Source organism: Pygocentrus nattereri, chromosome 9 (assembly GCF_015220715.1).
Source record: "Pygocentrus nattereri isolate fPygNat1 chromosome 9, fPygNat1.pri, whole genome shotgun sequence".
Taxonomy (NCBI): Eukaryota; Metazoa; Chordata; class Actinopteri; order Characiformes; family Serrasalmidae; genus Pygocentrus; species Pygocentrus nattereri.
The window spans coordinates 38,632,781-38,650,354 of record NC_051219.1 but is presented as its reverse complement, the minus strand read 5'-3'; the positions used below and the strand labels follow the sequence as shown (position 1 = coordinate 38,650,354).

At 38.5% G+C, this 17,574-nt stretch overlaps 1 protein-coding gene across 4 annotated transcripts in view; it reads right to left on the bottom strand.

Annotated features, from left to right (window-relative positions):
• The window catches only part of dnah12 (dynein, axonemal, heavy chain 12), a 34,917-nt gene that overhangs the window by 9,569 nt on the left and 7,774 nt on the right, over window positions 1-17,574 (bottom strand). For all 4 annotated transcript variants that reach the window (XR_005130772.1, XM_017712740.2, XM_037541680.1 and 1 more), the window contains 38 exons: window positions 17,153-17,353; window positions 16,814-17,008; window positions 15,145-15,266; window positions 14,745-15,027; window positions 14,180-14,299; window positions 13,937-14,093; window positions 13,584-13,756; window positions 13,283-13,435; window positions 12,921-13,160; window positions 12,406-12,651; window positions 12,171-12,290; window positions 11,971-12,080; window positions 11,378-11,561; window positions 11,123-11,263; window positions 10,894-10,977; window positions 10,532-10,720; window positions 10,275-10,394; window positions 9,471-9,659; window positions 9,235-9,386; window positions 8,907-9,045; window positions 8,629-8,795; window positions 7,592-7,847; window positions 7,160-7,459; window positions 6,892-7,070; window positions 6,594-6,786; window positions 5,540-5,701; window positions 4,352-4,546; window positions 4,063-4,196; window positions 3,763-3,925; window positions 2,884-2,964; window positions 2,634-2,810; window positions 2,403-2,534; window positions 2,230-2,319; window positions 1,988-2,128; window positions 957-1,198; window positions 693-840; window positions 407-552; window positions 78-292 (listed from right to left, as the gene is read on the bottom strand). Coding sequence is in view for 3 of the 4 variants with exons in the window: in XM_017712740.2 (XP_017568229.2) it covers window positions 78-292; window positions 407-552; window positions 693-840; window positions 957-1,198; window positions 1,988-2,128; window positions 2,230-2,319; window positions 2,403-2,534; window positions 2,634-2,810; window positions 2,884-2,964; window positions 3,763-3,925; window positions 4,063-4,196; window positions 4,352-4,546; window positions 5,540-5,701; window positions 6,594-6,786; window positions 6,892-7,070; window positions 7,160-7,459; window positions 7,592-7,847; window positions 8,629-8,795; window positions 8,907-9,045; window positions 9,235-9,386; window positions 9,471-9,659; window positions 10,275-10,394; window positions 10,532-10,720; window positions 10,894-10,977; window positions 11,123-11,263; window positions 11,378-11,561; window positions 11,971-12,080; window positions 12,171-12,290; window positions 12,406-12,651; window positions 12,921-13,160; window positions 13,283-13,435; window positions 13,584-13,756; window positions 13,937-14,093; window positions 14,180-14,299; window positions 14,745-15,027; window positions 15,145-15,266; window positions 16,814-17,008; window positions 17,153-17,353 (6,439 nt within the window). In the remaining variant the exon portion in view is untranslated. The remainder of the gene's footprint in view (window positions 1-77; window positions 293-406; window positions 553-692; window positions 841-956; window positions 1,199-1,987; window positions 2,129-2,229; window positions 2,320-2,402; window positions 2,535-2,633; window positions 2,811-2,883; window positions 2,965-3,762; window positions 3,926-4,062; window positions 4,197-4,351; window positions 4,547-5,539; window positions 5,702-6,593; window positions 6,787-6,891; window positions 7,071-7,159; window positions 7,460-7,591; window positions 7,848-8,628; window positions 8,796-8,906; window positions 9,046-9,234; window positions 9,387-9,470; window positions 9,660-10,274; window positions 10,395-10,531; window positions 10,721-10,893; window positions 10,978-11,122; window positions 11,264-11,377; window positions 11,562-11,970; window positions 12,081-12,170; window positions 12,291-12,405; window positions 12,652-12,920; window positions 13,161-13,282; window positions 13,436-13,583; window positions 13,757-13,936; window positions 14,094-14,179; window positions 14,300-14,744; window positions 15,028-15,144; window positions 15,267-16,813; window positions 17,009-17,152; window positions 17,354-17,574) is intronic.

Genomic DNA, 17,574 nt, shown 5'->3' with positions numbered 1-17,574 from the left:
AAAATAACTCCAAAATCATTTTACAAAACTCTTAAAGCAACACATAGACCAGCAAACCTTTCATTTCTGCCCTGTACCTTGTTTGAATATCTGTTTCAGCAGTAGGGGCTCCAATGAGGGGTCCAGTTCTTCTCCCACGTTCTCCAGCAGTAGAGGAGTACCAAACTGGATGCAGTTCTCCAGTGTCCTCATGTAATCTGCATCTGTAAGCTTTATTACATTCAGGTTGTTCTCTCTCTCTGAGTTTTTCACCCACTTGTTGGCCTGACCCTGTGGGTCAATCATCAGAGGCCTGCAAATGTATTTTAAAATGTATTAATTTAAAACCAGATAGAGAGTGAAGAGAGTGAAGATAGAGAGTTAATTTGTTTTTTTTATGTTTGAGGGTGTGATTATGGAGCTGTACCATCTTCTGGAATTGCTCACAATGACTCCATTATCAATAGAGAAGCTGTCAGTGGGCAGTCCAGAAATGTTCCAGGCTCTGATCTTGATTGGATCTCCAAGGGTCTTACTCAGAGAGTAATCATCTGAAGATGGGATGCTCTTGGACTAAAGATGACAGTAAATGTCAGTGCAAACATGCAAATAGATATGGAGTTAATAAATTAAAGATGACTATTAATAAATTTTCACTGTTATTTTAACTTCTGCTGCTAGTTAAAGCAGCATTTGCTGAGCAGGTACTGTACCTTACAGAGTTTGGTCCACTCTTTAGTGCAGTTCTGACGAAAGCCAGCAGTGAAAGCTCCCAGGTAAGCAATTACACCAGCAGATATCAGCACATCTCCTGTCAAATTGTCATATGTATTCTGAAGGTCGTCAGCTGCTTTAGACCACCTGTAAGACACAGAGAAATACCTCAGAGAACATTCCATGACAACAGTTTTATTCACAAAATCAAATTTAAAACTCCTGGCCCTCAAAATGTCTTTGCCCATGAATATCATTCTGACCTAGTCTTTTCTCCTCCTAATCCCCCAATGAGCTTCTCTGCTCTCTCCAGCTTGCGGGCACAGAGGTCCACCTGGAATTCCAACTGAGCCTTCTCCTCAGTTTTCTCTTCAAATGTTTTCTGCAGGGCAGCCAGGCGGTCCTCCACCTCCTTCAGCTCAGCTCTCTTCTGGTTCAGCAAGGCCATAGTAGTGGCCAGTGACTGCTGTGCCACAGCCAAGTTAGCCTTTTTAGGAGCTACTACCTAGAGAAGGGACACAAGCCACAGAGTTAACACGGATGAGCAAGGATTAGAGGTGAGCAATATGACAGTACGTGACATTATTGTGAAATTATGTTACACTTTTCTACACATTGTAGAACATTGTACATTGTACATAGTACACTGCAGGTGTCATCAGTACTTCCAGAACACTGAATGACTGCATGCATCATTAAAAAGACCAACTATATACAGCCTGTAAAAACTACACCCTGGGAATAGTGACTGCATACTGTCCTATGATAAAGTTCAAACATTCCAAGGCAAATGACATGTTTTGTTGATGTTTTGTAAAATTAAGTATGGTATTTGTCTGCACATTTAAGAGCACAATTTGTATTTACTTGCTGCGTTTGAAATGTATTGAAAAAAGTTAATTATATATATATATATATATATATATATATATATATGTGTGTGTGTGTAATATATATATATATATATATATATATATATTACACACACACACACACACACACACACACATACAAACATACATTTTATGTTTTTTCCCCAATGTGTTAAATTCAGCAAATAATTCACAACCATTGTGCATTAAAATATGCAAAAGTCTTATTTTCGCTTAGAAAATCAACAAAACATGTAACATGACCAAGGGTGCCTAAACTTTTGGACACAACTGTAGACTGCAATGTAACAAATAGTTGAGTGGATGTCAGCCCATTAATTCCATTATCTTTTTTTCTCGTTGGTGCTGTATGTCTCGGTGATGCAACGGACAATTTGATTCAGTGCTGTAATTCTGCTCACCTTTGCCACTCTGTCATAAACCTCCATGGCAGTGATCCATTTGCACAGACCCTCAGCTGCAGAAGAGGCCTTGGCCACTTTGGTGGGGTCAAAGTCAGGGTTGGTCATGTACTCGCTACGAATTTTGTGCATGACTGGTGCCTGTCACACAGTGGCATTAGTACAATATATTATCAACAGATCATAATGAAACATCAGTCACTGTGACAGGTGGCTCCACCTTAACCTATAAATACACTTACAGGAATGTTGTCCTTGTCATACACTTTCAGGTCCCTGAGGAAATTCATGTCTCCAAGCAGCTTCTTGCTTGGACCCCAATAGTCAAGAATCTGTAGACATGGAGTAGAAAGTTAATATAGCATGAAACAGAATAGCTTATCATAGTTATAAAGTGCTGAACCCATCATTTCACCTTCTGTCCTGTTCCTGCAGGATCGTTGATCTTTTCAGGTTTGATGTCTTTCATCACACATACAGCTGCCATCACCAGTTTAACTCCAGAAGGAGGATTTTTCATAGATTTTACAATTGTAATATCGGAGGGCTGGGAAAAAAACAATAGCAATCAACTTTTAACTTTGAGGAAAATCTAGATATTACATTACATACTGAATTGGGGGCTCAACATGACTTTGACTCTGACCTTCAGTGTGTCCAGAGCAGAAAGAGCAGCTTCCAAAGCAGGGATGGCCTCAGCGAGGTCGCTCTCACACTCGTTTTTCAGGGCCTGTGCTTCGTTTGCCTTTTGAGTAGCCGCCTCCTCATCCACACGAACAACTTTACTCTTAGCTTCAACCTGCACTGACTCCACCTCTATTATCTGCAATACAGCAGCATTTTAGCATCAGGAGGTTTTTGTTGCCCTAGCTTAAGCAAAAATATGAATTTCTCACCTGCATCATTTTAGTGTTGTCAATCTTGGCCTGCTCCAGTTTGGGTTGCAGGTCCACAAGCTCCTTCTTCATTTCCCCTACCTAGAAAAACACAGCTAATCATTCACCCAACTTATAGCAAAAAACTATTAATGGCATACAGTACTATGTCCTATAGGTCAAACCTGGGAAACAAAGATGTTTTAAAGTACCAATTCCAAAAAGAAAAAGGTCAACAAAATAAATAAATATTTTGAATAGACACATCATAGTGCAAAAGTCAGAGATGAAACTTAATTAATTTAATATCAAGTCAAAGTGACTATTAGATACAAGTTATTTATTTATTTCAGAGAATCAGGAAAAATGCCGAAAAAAAGAAAAGACATAACTACATGGATGCATCAACAACTAAATCTAATATCAAATGTTTCAATATTAAACATGTCCAACTGTTCCTTTTATTACAGTTTCCATTCTTTTCAATGATTTGGTTTCTGTTGACAAACAAATCAGCAGGTACTTTTTTCCACACCTTCAAAGTTCACCTAATTACAAATTTACACTCATCAGTCCATTAAACCTTACTCCACATTTCTAAACGACACTACACACCCTTTCAGACCCCTAGTGTTACACTGAAATTATACTTGTTATAGTTCATTACAAATGAATAATTAATTATAAGTTAATTAAATTATAGCTTTTGAGGCTTTTGTGCAATTTCCTGTTAAATATATAACTGAAAATTAAATAAACAAAATGGGGGTCTCTGACTTTTGCAAAGTACTACATGTTTCAGTTTGTAAACAACCTTGTTTCAAAGAAAAAATGGACTTTGAGAAGAATTAAGAAGATACAAAAGACAGAAAAGAAAAAAGAATAAGACAGAAAAATGACCTGAGATTCAGCAAAAGCCAGTTTATCCAGTCCATTAGTATATCTCTTCTTAGCCTTCATTACTGTGTCTCGTTTCTGAGTCAGGAGCAGTCTAAAAGCAGCTATGAGCTCCAAATAGGAAGTAGGAGTCACATAGTTATGGCGACCAAGCTCCGACAGAAACCTGGAAAAACATCAAAACATCACGATTTAATTGATAGCAACACATGTTCACAACATGTCTCACATTTTGTGGTACTAGACTCATATAACAAAGTGTTTTATTAATGATATGATCATAAAGTGTATTACGTTTAATACCTCTTGGACAAATCAATTGCAGATGTGTGGAAAGTCTTGCAGATCAGCATAACTTCTCTGTGCTCATGATCACTCATCTCCAGCGTCTCTAAAAACTTATTGGCTACTCGCTCCAATGCTTCTTCAGGCCATGGCTGAGAGGAACAACAAATTCACACATCTAAGAAAAGAAAACTTCTTGCTTACACATATTGACTAATTGTCTGCATAAGTTCTAATCCACTAATTATCATCATTACCACATTTACTGTGTCTGTATTTATAGTTGAAAAGATCTTGCCAGTCTTACTTGGAACCAGTTGATTGTGCAGCAGTTGATCAGAGAGGGAAACTGTCTGAGACGGTTTCTGAAGGCATCACCAATAGGACTGAAAGCCACCACTATGTGCAGGTTCTCTCGACATCGATTGACAAAGTATGCAAACAGAGCCAACGGGCTGAACTCCAAATTCTTGTTACCAGCCTGGGCTATGGGCCGCACAGCCTGAAGAACAGACAGAAGTGAGAAGGATTCCACTAAACTTCTTTAATGTGTCATGGACAGGCCTAGAAGCCTCTAGTACAAGTTTCCCATTATCACTTAGAGACCTGTGAAAATTATTGCATAACCAGATGATTGCAATGATTTGATCCAATTGCAATTATTTTATATATATATATATATATATATATATATATATATATATATATATATATATATATATATATATAGAGACATTATGAAACCCAAAATTCTAAGTTCTGACTGATGCCTTAACTGCTTCAGCTGGCAGCAGTGAGTAACGTTTGTTTATCTGAGCTTGAGCTTGTAGCAGGTAGCGGTAGCTTAGCATGCTACACCACAACACTGTTAATTTAGCAAGTAGACTAAACCAGATACACACAGCACAACACAGCTTTAGAGGATAAAGACTCAAATCTGAGTGAGTGAATTTGGGTGGCCAGCACTGGAGTGATGAAAAGACAACAGGTACCCTGTTCTGTGGTGTGTTGAAGCTGGTAAAGTTCAGTACGCTAACCTAGCACTAGCACAATTAGCTCAATATGCTACAACTGTAGTTCAGTCAAATTTAGTCTGTGATGCACTGAAAATATCACTAGTTTATTTTTTGATTATTGAGGGTACATTCAGAGTTTATGCTAGTTTCTGTTGTGCTCAGCCTCATCTGCTCAGTTTGTTCCAGACTGTACTCCAGATTCATCAAATCTAAAGAACTCTGCAAGCCTAGTGGTGAAGGGAAAGGACGGGGTTTGGAAACTGGGAAGAGTTTATTATTTACACATATGTGTATTATATTTATAAATCTTTACATTCTTAATGAGTGTTAAGTTTTAGGGATGATCTTATGCCATTTAAAGAAGTTTCCTGGATATAACAATACATACAAATATTTAACAAATTATGATTCAACGTATTTTTTCATGGTTTGGATTATCAACTTAAAGGGTACTTTTAATATTATAAAACATACAGCACCTCCATGATCTCTTGCTTCTCATCCACAGCAAATATATTTGGAACCTCCCCTGTGTTTAAGACGCTGTCTACGTCCTCTAAGAAGGCCTCTTCTTTTATCTGAGCATCTGTGAGTAGGAACACTGTCTTCTGGCCCTTCACCCCTGCTTTCTTCAACAGAAGCTGAAGGAGGAACAAACAGACCTTATTTAATGAAACACCCTGCAGGGCCATTTATTTCAGCAGCTTTAAAGCAATGTGTCAGCCAAGTTATGTTTGGTGTCCAAAGCTAGCTTTTTTTTTCTTTGCACTGGAGCTATGAGACTAATGCAGGCAATAAGAAACTGAAACTTATATCCACTAGTTCTAGTTAGAAACACATAAGCAAGTGTGTTTGAGATTATCTAACAGCTCTACATGCATGATGGTAGTTGTTGAGACAGCTTTTACTACTTATTCAACATGTTCCTTGTCTGTTTAAAAGTCCACTTATGGAGTTCATCTGGTTTTATGTACTAAATCATTTCTTCCATGACCATTTTCAACCTCTCTTTATCACTTAAAATTAACAGGCTGTTTTGTTACTGTGCATTTAAGGCTAATATATGTAAACAATCTCAGTTGTGATTGGCTGTCCTGTATAGTGACTCTTTCAGAAAGCTATCTTTATTACTTCAGTGTGAATGGGTGAGGCTTAACTGCTGCAGTCCAAATACATGGAAATGCATAAATGCACTGGTTTTTGCGACATCACAAACACACTGACTTTCAAAATAGGCTGTCAGACTGGCAAGTGATCAGTATGTTATTAACTTTTTAATCACATTACATTAGACCTTTAATACAAAATGCATGAAATTTTGATTTCCCCTCATATGGGTCCTTCAACTCATAGCTCCAGTGCAAAACTAAAAAAGCAGTTTCCCAGACACTAAACCTGTTCTGGCTAATCAACTATATTTTGGGTAAGGTGAAAATTGTGCCTTTAAGTAGCAAGTTTCAGTTTAAGTGAAACCGAAAGCAATAGTTAATGCAAATTACTGAATCTTCCTATCTGAAGGAAATCAAAAAGTACCTTGAGGTCATCTCTCCACTCATTCATGCCATAGTTCTTGGAGATCTCAGGCTGGAACAGAGTCATGTCGGCCATGAAAGTGGCCAGCCTGGTGATGGACTGACGGCCGCTTCCTCCAACCCCCACCAGTAGAGCGTTTCCCCCGGGCTGCTTCAACACACGGCTGATTCTGGACAGGTGTTCCAGAACATAGCTTCCAGAAACAATAAACAGCTTTAAGGATTACATCCCTCACAGTAAAGTCTATTAATTGGCTGCAGTAACACACATTGCAGTGAGTAAAGGATGTATCAGTTACCGGAAGATGACAAGGTTCATGCGGTTCTTATGAGTCTGGTTGTACTCTGTCAGATAGGACTCTACCACTTGACTGAAGCTTTCCATACTGGGGACCTCAGCATATAACCTTTCACTGGTGTCGACATCAGGGGTCATGTAGTCTCCAAACAACAGGTTCCTCATGTCCTCTTCACACAGCTGGAGTGGAAAAAGAACATCTGACAGATGATACCAATTTCAAAAATGGTGGACCAACAAACTGATTCTATTCCTTTTCTGATACTTACAGGCTTTTTCCCAGCTTTCAAATGCTCAAAAACAGCATCAAAACTTTCCCTGAAATGCTCCTTCACAATGTCATTCATGAGGTTATAGAGCCAGGCTCGGTCCTGGTCGTCCACCAGGCGATCGTAAAAGACACGGAACACCTCGTGAACGAACAGGCGGATCATGGTGCGCTTGCTCTCCAGAGATTCCTTCTTCAACAGCAGACATCCCTGAACCACTCTGGAAAAATCTCGCAGGTTGAATGTGTAGTGGGACTTGGCTGGGGTGGGAAGTAGGTTTTCCATTGCCTTTTTATAAACCTAAAACAGAAAAACAAAACATAGGAAGCTGACAAGATCTTTAATTAAATATATGTAGTCATCTTACGTTAGACTGGGTCTGGAACCATACAGAAGCTTCAGTAACTCTGGAGCCTAAGCTGCACAGCTTACCTCCAGGGTAGCAGTAACTATCTGGTTGCCAATAGTGAAGCAGTCGGGTGGAAAGCCATTGTTACGCAAGTAAAAGGCTACCACGTTAGAGAAGATGCGTGACATGGTTTCATCACTAAATGCATTCATACTACAGATGTTAAAGTGGCGCAGAAAACGTGGAGTTACTGCATTCCGCCCACCACCAGGGGGCCCCATGGCTGAGATCAGCTGCAGATCAACCAGAGTGATTTTGGAAGTGTCCTTTAGGTCATACCTGGAAAACAAACATGCTTTCAAAGCACCAAAAACGCTAAGTAATTCCAGAGAAAAGATCAACAACATTCTGAAAAGAATGTTCATTTCCAGTCAAAAACTCCATTAAAGTTATTTATTTATTTCAGGAAAAATGTATGAGTAGATTAGATATGATTTAGACAAAAACAGAAGTTTACAAAACATGAATTCAAAAAGCTAAACAGAAAACAGAACTAACAATTGCACAAGTGTGACCACCAGATAAACAGTACTTAAAGCTTTTGTCTTTGAGAGAGAGGAGAAAATCAAGCTTCACTCTTGCTTCAGATCTGAAGAAAACCCACAGGTGCTTATGTATATCCTTTAACTGTGAGAAGACAATTCAACACTAGTCTGAAATAATGTGGAGCTGTCAAGAAGCACTTACAGAGAAAAGGAAGAAAAGAACACTTGCAAATCAAACAATGAAGCTTCTCAGAACAACAGACTGACCAACCCAGAACAGAGGACTTTCCAGCCAAGAGCTCAACATCAATGAATTTGTTTGGGATAACTTGGACTGTGTGGAGCAGAAAATGCATCCAACTTTTAAAACTGAACTTTGGAAGTATGGAAAAATATCCATAAAAACTGAAGGCTGGTATTCTGTTGAACAAGTTTTTTTTTTTTCCATGATGCTGAAAAATGAATAGGGGCCATTTTGACCATCAATTAAATAAACCAAGAGTGGTCTCTGACATTTACACTTCACTATAGTGTGTATTCTAATAAAATGAGTGCATTTCTTGACCAAAACTTACCAGTTTCCATGGTCAAAATACTGACGAAGCAGCTCAATAGGAGGCTGTGCACCAAACACTTCCATCGCTGGCATGTTCATATCATCCACAAAAATGATGCATTTCTTTCCCATGGGAGGTCCAAATACCCCCTTTCGTCGTTTATCTAGCCTGGACATAATTATGTTCTTCATAGGAAACAAGAATACTGTGTTAGAGCATTATTCCTCCTTACATTTACATCAACTTGCAGGAAATCTGGTATAAGCTATTTTAAAGAGTCTTATCCCTTTGTTTACCTGACTTTGGTTGGCGCTAGTGCGTGCTGAGAAGTTGATAAAGAAGGGCAGGTAACGATCCTTGTCTAGATTGTTCATTAGTTTCTCCTTCACATAAACAGACTTCCCAGTTCCAGTGGGACCAACAAAAAGAATCGGCCTAAATGAAAAGCAAACCCACCCCCCTTCTTAGGACAAACGTTGTACAAATATGTAATATATGTAAAGTGCATACAATTCAGCTTTTCAAATATATCGTCCATAAACTATAATATATTACATTTTTTAATTGTATGACAAGTGGGCCACAATCATTTTTCTCATTTAAGGACTATAGCCACTCACTTACACTCCATAGTTAATACAGAGGTCCATTAGGTAGGTGTAGCGCACTGTGTCAATTGTAGGAACAATGATGTCTTGAACTTTGGTGTTCTTGTCCCCTAATGTCACATTCTTTATTGCTTCATTCCAGTGAACCCAGCGGCCTTTTCCTTTGAACTTCATCAAAAAGAACCATTGGTCATATTTCAGTGATATCAAAAACATGAAAAGCATAATTATTTAGTGAACTGTAATATATACCTCATAAGAGTAGTCATAAACAAGACCCTTGTCATCAAAAGGGCATTCCCACTTTGAGACGGTGGCAGGAATGGGGTGCTCATCTGATTTTCCTGATGTGATTTCCCTCAGAAATTCATCAAATCTACTACGACTGTCTCCATCACAGGAACCACCAACAGACCACACCAAGGAAAAGGCAAAAGCTGCCTGTGTAAAGCCAAAATGAGTATGTTACCAAGGCTGGGGAATATTTATAACAAGATAAATTAATATTTGAAATATAATTGTAAAGCAACACCATTCCATTAAAAGCCAGTAAAGAAGTTATGGATATGTTTGAAAAATGCTGTAACACAATTGACATAACCCATTTATGTCCATACTGGGATTTTGAAATTTCCTATACTACAGCAGTTCTTAGAGCTCCACTGAGCACAAATCGGAAAGCAAAATTGAATTATGTCACACAGTTTGGCTACACCGACCAATTTCCCTATTGTACTTTTTAAAGTCTTTAAACATAAATGGACTTAAAAAAACATCTTTTGGCCTCCAGCAAGGAAGCTTTCATGCTGAATGTATATGCAGTTTATTATATTACAGAGTATAATTTTTAAATGGATAACAGCTCTATAATTGCAAAATAATTTGAGCAGCGTACTTGGCCTTTAACATTACTTTACTGATTGCAACAGAAAATTAATTTAATTAATTCCATTTATAATAGAAAAAAAATTCTGGCCTTTTTTATATTATTCAGATAAATAAAAATAAAAACAATATTCAAAACAAGTTTCAAACAAATTCGAAATCAAGGTTTACCATGATCCATGTGCGTATATTCTTGTTTCCAGGTTCTTCAGTTACAGGTTCAGTAAGCAACATTCCAAAGAGTCGTGTAAGAGACACAACTGTATTGCTGTTATTGGTGGAGACAACCTCCTATAAAAGAAGTAGGTGCTCAAAGTCAAGGTAGGATTATGATCAATAATTTGACTCTATTCATTATTTAGAAAAAAACCCTTCAAAATAACTTAAAATAATTTAAAACTCAGGCAGGTCAGTGGAGGTACACCTACTCTACACTTTTTTCTTAACATCCTAAGCGCCGGGGGAACCAGCCAATTAAACAGCTCCAACAGTAATGTGGAGCTCTCCTGGGTCAGAAGAGGCTGGGGTAGAGTGTTTAACCAGGATGCCACAAGGGGATGCCATCCGAGCTGAGATGGCTCCATGTAGATCATTCCACAACGGCTGACTGTTGCTGGCTGGGAGAGAAAACCAGGATTGTTTAAAAGCATGTAGCAATAATCTCCCAAAAAATAATAGAAAATTACCTAGATCAGCAAATGTGCAGTTTAATATGGAACAGGTCCATTTTAAGGTGGTACACAAGAGAGCAATCTGAACAGTAACATGATAAACAGAGTGACTATCTCACTGAGGCCTGCGACAAGTCCATGGCTTCAAAAATCAGACTCATCTGGTTTGACATCTGGATAATTTCCCCACTCATTAGGCACAGCTGCAAGAGAAACATATATCATCTGATGATACAGACTGACAGCAGATGCAGGAAGTTCATATTCTGTTCTGTTCTGTGCTGTTCAAGAAGAAATGTTTTATTTCAGACTGATAGGAAATACATTTTAACAAGCCGAAAAGCGTGCCTTTTTGTTATCGTCCAGCACAGTGTTCATGCTCTCAATCCAAAGTGTGTCAATGGGTCCATCAAACACCACCCACTTCCTGTCTGGGGTCTCAGCTGAGGCAAACTCCCGAAATGTGTTTGCCACAATCCCATCAGTCCACTTCAAGAGAAAAAAGCCTTAACTGTTCAAGTACATACTGACGGACCTCTAACCATACCAGGTGGATTTAGGAATTCAAATAGATTGGCAGCAATATACCTAACTGAAACCCACCTCATGGGACACAGGGTCAAACTGGCCGAAAAGCTGGCCCATTGTGATGGATTTGGGGTTCACTGTGCGGTACTGGACTTTCTCCTCCTCATTGTAACCCCTCTCATTCATGAGTGTGAGAGTGTCAGCTAAGACATGCAGCACTTTGGTCTTACCCGCAAACGGTTCACCAACAAGCATGAACCTAAGGAACAAGGAATAAGGGCAAAAAGGAAAACTCTCACCTGTCCTCATAATATGTTGTCACATTTTAGTTTTGTCTTTTTCAAGATCTCTCCTAATACTATTTACAACTCAATACAATCATTCTTTATCACTCAGTAAAGACAGCTTTAGAATAAACAAGCTCACATGTGCTTCCACTTTTTAATCCAGTGCATTTAGAGGATAACAATAACTGCTTGGTCCTGTCTACAGTGTATGTGAAATAAAAAAACATCTGTGATTGGCTGGTTTCGACCCCTCACTGTAGGGTGAGGAGAATTATGCCTCTCTTCTTATCCAATGAACGAACAACTAGTTGTTTTTGTGAAGTCTAGGCCACAGAAGGCAATCGTATTGCTGGGAAACAAACTGAGAAAACATTCACTAACCCATGACGCACAATCATCATCTCGTAGGTCTGGATCATTTTGTCGAGGAAAACTTTCACAGGCTGAACACTGTGGTTTTTGCAGCATTCTTGAGCACAACCCAGGAAAAGCTAAAGAAAAAGAAGAGATTGTGTGCAAAAAAAAAAAAACATAAATTGACAGGTTAAGCTGACCTGAGATCAAAAGGCCACAGTCCTCACCTGATAGTCAGCCAAAGGGAGAGAGATGCCAGGGAAGAGGTCACTTGTGATTCCATTAAAGAGAGGGATGTCGTGGGAGAGAAACTTGGGTTCATTTACATCTTTGATGGAGCGTAGGAGCTAACCAAACAAACACAGTACGTGTCAGTTTGAACATAAACAGTCCACTTTGCAATTGAAATACTTTAATTTGCACTTGAAATGTTTTATTATTTTAATACTTTTTGTCCCTTACAAGAATATCTTCATTTTCATTTGGAAACTTAAGTTTGAGGTTTCCTGCTGCCACCAGTACTGCTTTGACAGCTCTCATTCCATAATCGTAGTGGAACTGGGAGGACAACTGCTCAGAGCACAGCCTGTAGGTCATTACTATCTTCACTGAAAGCGGCTTGGCATTCAAAAAGCCATAAGAGTACAGGGAAATCTCTGCTATCAGAGCATAGTTGGGGACCATCATTGCAACAGTTCTGAACAAAACCTAGAAAACATACAGAAGAAATACTCATACATCAGCATTTATTTATAGAGAGAGTGCACTTGCATTCATATCTTAAATAGCAAGTAGCAGAAACACTATATAATGACTGTTTTAAGTTAATTCCAACCATTTTTCAAAAGTCTTCTTATCATGTTAAAGATGTACATGCAGTGGGTTGTAAAGCAAAATAGTCCCTATTTACTTATGCAGAAATTTTAAAGAACCTTTAATGTTGCAAAATAATTGAGTTTTACAATTGAGTCCCTTACTTTAAGATTGTCAGGAAGCTCAGATCTTCCAGCATATCCAGGGTTCATTGTGATGGCTACAAAGCAGTTTGGGTTGAGGCGAAGCTCAGTACCCTCAAAGTCGAAAACCTCCAGCTTCATCTCAATTGCTCTCTGAATGCACAGGATCTGCTGTGCCACCACAGATAGTACCTCCAGCTCAATGCGGTTAAACTCATCAAAGCATGCCCACGCACCTGAAGACGCCAGTCCCTTAAAGAACTGATGCAGGTAACAGAAAGCATAAGTCAAATCAAAGTGACATTCACCAGTATGGAAGAAGATATTCTTTTCTCATTTAGGTTTTAGATTAAGGATCTTAATCTGAGAGCAGCTCTTCTTACCTTTCCCATTGCTAAGTAGTCAAGTCCATCAGAGCAGTTGAACACCACACACTGCACAGCAAGGGCTTTGGCCAAGTCTTTAGTGGTCTCTGTCTTGCCTGTTCCTGCAGGGCCTTCAGGAGCTCCACCTAAATTCAGGTAAAAGGCTCCAATCTATGATGGAGCCAGATTTTTGGAAAAAATATGGTGTTGAAAAGTAGCCAAAAGTTATTTTTACTGGTCGTCAGTTGTTATTTCAATGTCTTAAGTGAATGTCCAGTTTGATGAAGTTTAACAAAGTGTAATGAGCCTGTCAATTTACCAAAGTACGGTAGCATCGATCTGTTAAAGGTGTGATGACCAAGCGAGGAGAATTCCCTAAGTATTCATAAGCGTACTTGACATCACAGTTGATGATGCAGACACGGACATTGTCATTATTCCAGTAATAACGCAGCTGGGCAAGCCACTGGAAGTCTGTCTCATGAGAAACACCTGAGAGATACAAGGACAAATACAAGATATTACAAAGTAATGCAGCAAAACAAGATTCTGCTACACAAAGTAATGCAGTAGACCTTAAAAATGGAACTAACAGAACTAACAGCTTGTGGGACCATATTTAATATCATAAGAGTATAATTTTGCTACATTCAATTTAGTAACTCAAACAACCTTTCTGGATCATTTCCATGACAACATCACGGGCATGTACATCTATAGTGACCAACGCTCCCAGGGTAGTGCGAGTCTGCTTGGGCAATTTTCCTCTGACCAGCTCAACAATGTCATTCAGCTGGCTCTGTAGTTGATCATAGTAGTTCTTCAGACCCTGCCAATCAAACAAAACCCATATTTTCATCACTGCTACCTACAATGTAATGATTAACATGTTTGATTCTGTGAGCGTTTACACACATCAGCTCCACTCCTGATGGCTTCGTGTACTTCCAGAGTCCAGTACATTTGAGAGGTACAGAGAACCACCTGGCCAGGCCACTCACGAACCCACTGACTCCTCTTTGTCTCTGGGTATGCCTGTGATCCAACACAAACAAGCAAGAAGGTGAGCAGGTCCACATGTGCATGTATAAACACAATACGTACAAACTGAATTCCATAGGAAACACGGATGCTCAAGTGCTAATACAAAATTTCAATGTTGTCATTAAGCCTACTTTGCTAAATAAATGCCATTATTTAATTGCCAGAAGCTTTTAGTAATACTACACATTTACAGGACAATTCAGATCTCCAAGTGGTTTATTTTGGAGGACTTAATTTATGACTTTTTCTTTTTGTTTGGGTAAATAAGAAAAAAAGTATATTACATCCAGATACAGCTATGTCTAAAATCTATGGATGCAACTCAAATGAAAAAGAAAAGCAACAATTCTTATTAAGCTCGATCTAAGACATTGTTTTCTCTAATCACATAAATTGTTTCAGGTTTGTGTATTTGAGGGCAAGTATAGAGTCTCACCAATCTGGAGCAGTTAATAACGTCCCTAACGCTGCGCAGCATCACATCCTCCACTTGCACCAGCCACTTCTCTACCGCTCCCCGCGCCTCCGAAGTGGAGATCAGCTGGATGAGGCCTACACGCTCCCCCTCACTACTGTACATGGCCTGGATGTCCAGGTTGGGTAAGAAGTCCAGTTTGGCAATGCCCTCAAAACACTTCTTCAGGTGAGGCTGCACACGCAACGGGTCCTTGGTCTCAGACAGAATCTCCAGCATTTCATCATTCGAGAGGAAGAAGAAGCTGAGGCACAAAATAACCAGATACTAGTAAACCACCAGGTGTTATTCTGTTGATAATAATATTGGCTAAAATTATATATAAGCTGAATCTCCACTTTGCACAAAATAATGCTGTTACCGTGGAAAGAATAGTCTTTTCTTCTCAAGGTAAGCATTCAGTCCTTTCATAATATTGTCCAGAAGGTTATTTGAGTCCTGAAGCTTTTCAAGTAAGCCAGGCAACGAAGTTGCAGGTAAAACCTGTAACAAGACAAAAAGCTTTCACTGTCTGCTCAAATTTAATTCACATTTAAACAGTTGTGGACAGTAACTAGGTGAATGTAATTTGCTACTGTACTTAAGTAGTGTTTTCATGTATCTGTACTTTACTGAAGTATTTCCATTTTGAGCGACTTTTTACTTTCACTTCACTACATTTCAAAGTCAAATAACTTACTTTTTGCTCCACTACATTATGTGAAATCTGTTCTTCCTTTTGGTTTATGTGTGCCTAAAAATGTAACGTCAAAACGAAAGAAGCATATAGCAAGAACACCAATTAGGGCACAGCACGCACTTTGTTTTGAGTTTGTTTTGACCCATTGGACATACTGACCCACTGCAAGCACACGGTTCAACATCAGTGCAGCAGCATAAAACTTTGGGAGTGTCTACTCAACATAAATGATGGAACTAACCTAACTGTAATTAGACCACAATACAGAAATACATACACATATGCAGTTGTGACTGACGTGTCTTTTTTCTGAATTTATTCAAACATTATTTCATTCTATAGTAAATTTGTTTTGGCTAGTTTATGTTTATGAACACAGACCTACAGATGCAATATAGTAAAGGAAAACTCATTTGTGAACCTGTTTTTAAAGCAAGTTTTTATTGAATTTAAACTTAAACTAAATAAATCGTAAACCAAAACTTTGATTGTTTGCAAAAAGTTATTTCAGAGCCACTTTCTACCTGATGGAAACTGTTTGCCTTCAGTGTTTTGTGCTTATAATGATAATTTTAATAGACATCAGTGTCCCACTAATTAATTACATTCTATTAAAAGATTGGTTTACCAAGAATGACACTGGAGTATTTTCATCTAAAATGAGTTGATAAAGCCAGAGTCTTGTTATAAAAATGATAATAGGACATTAGAGCCATAATTAATCTTTTGGTACCTTTACTTTCAATACCTAAGTACATTTGAAGGCAAATACTTTTAATCAAGTGGAGGTCTAATAGGAAGGAACTTCTACTTTTACTGGGGTAATATTTTACCTTGGGTATCTCTACTTTAACTCAAGTACGTGGTTTGTGTACTTCGTCTACCATTGCATTTTAAGCACTAAAGCATTCAGCAAAAATCAAATTTTTACAACATTGTCTTGCTTGTGTGGTTTCTGCCACTGTATGGGATAATGTTACCTAAATAAATAAATAATTTACACAGCTAAACACAGTAAAAAAGACATCTCTGAAACCAAACCTGAATTTTGCCTGCAACTTTGTCCATTTTTATAGATAGCAGTATGGTATCCACTGTAAGAAACCTCAGATACAAGTATATTCATATCTCCAGTGCAAAAGAAGCAAACTTTAGGTACCAAACAAGTCTTGGCCAGCTGACTATACTCACAGTGAGGGGGAAATGGTGTAAATTAAACATTGTAAAAGAGAAAGAACAGCGTACATGACGTGTAGACTGAATATTTTTATTTTAAATAGGAAATACTATTTGACCATAAATGTCCTTTTGAGGTGATACTTCCTTCATCCTTTCATCACGTTGTCCATACCTTTGAGTCCTTCACACAGTGTTTCATGACCTCCTTCCAGTGCTTGTCCACTGTCTGAAACAGTCGTCCCTCCTCAGGCATCTGCTGCATGATGTCTTGAGAGCTAAAGATGGGTTCCAGGTAGAGCCATTGGGCCTGCACCTTCAGCCACTCGTCTATGGTGTCCTGAATACGAATCAGGCGCTCCTCCCATGCCTAAGCAAAATAAGTGTGATTAATAAGTATTTACTGAACATATTTCCAGTAAATAGACACAATCATTAAAAAAGCATGCAACTAATCATTTTTAAACAATGAAACAGTGTACAATCATGAATAATGTAATAATAATGGTATCACCTTAATCTCTGTTTCAAAAGGCTTGATAAAAGGGGAGCCTCTCATGGTCTGGGTTTTCACTATCTGGTCATCTAGCATAGTCTGAATCTCATCCACGGCGGTAAGGATGGACACACCAGACTCCCTGTAGGCATGATGATTAAATGATACAGCATCCCAAGCCTCCACCATATTCTGCATGGCCTTCTCCAGAGAGAATTCCTGTGTATTCAGAGAACAACTTTAATAACTCCATCTCAACTAAAATACAGTAAGGATTAGGGATGTAAAAATGCATTGAGGTACCATGATGCATCAATGTGAAGGTGTTAAATCAAGTGCAAAATCAACTGATTGTGGAATCTTGAAACTGATAAAAATTCAATGTGACAATACTCAGTAAAGTATGCTCTCATTTTTTGGCTGAAATAAAATTGGAAGAT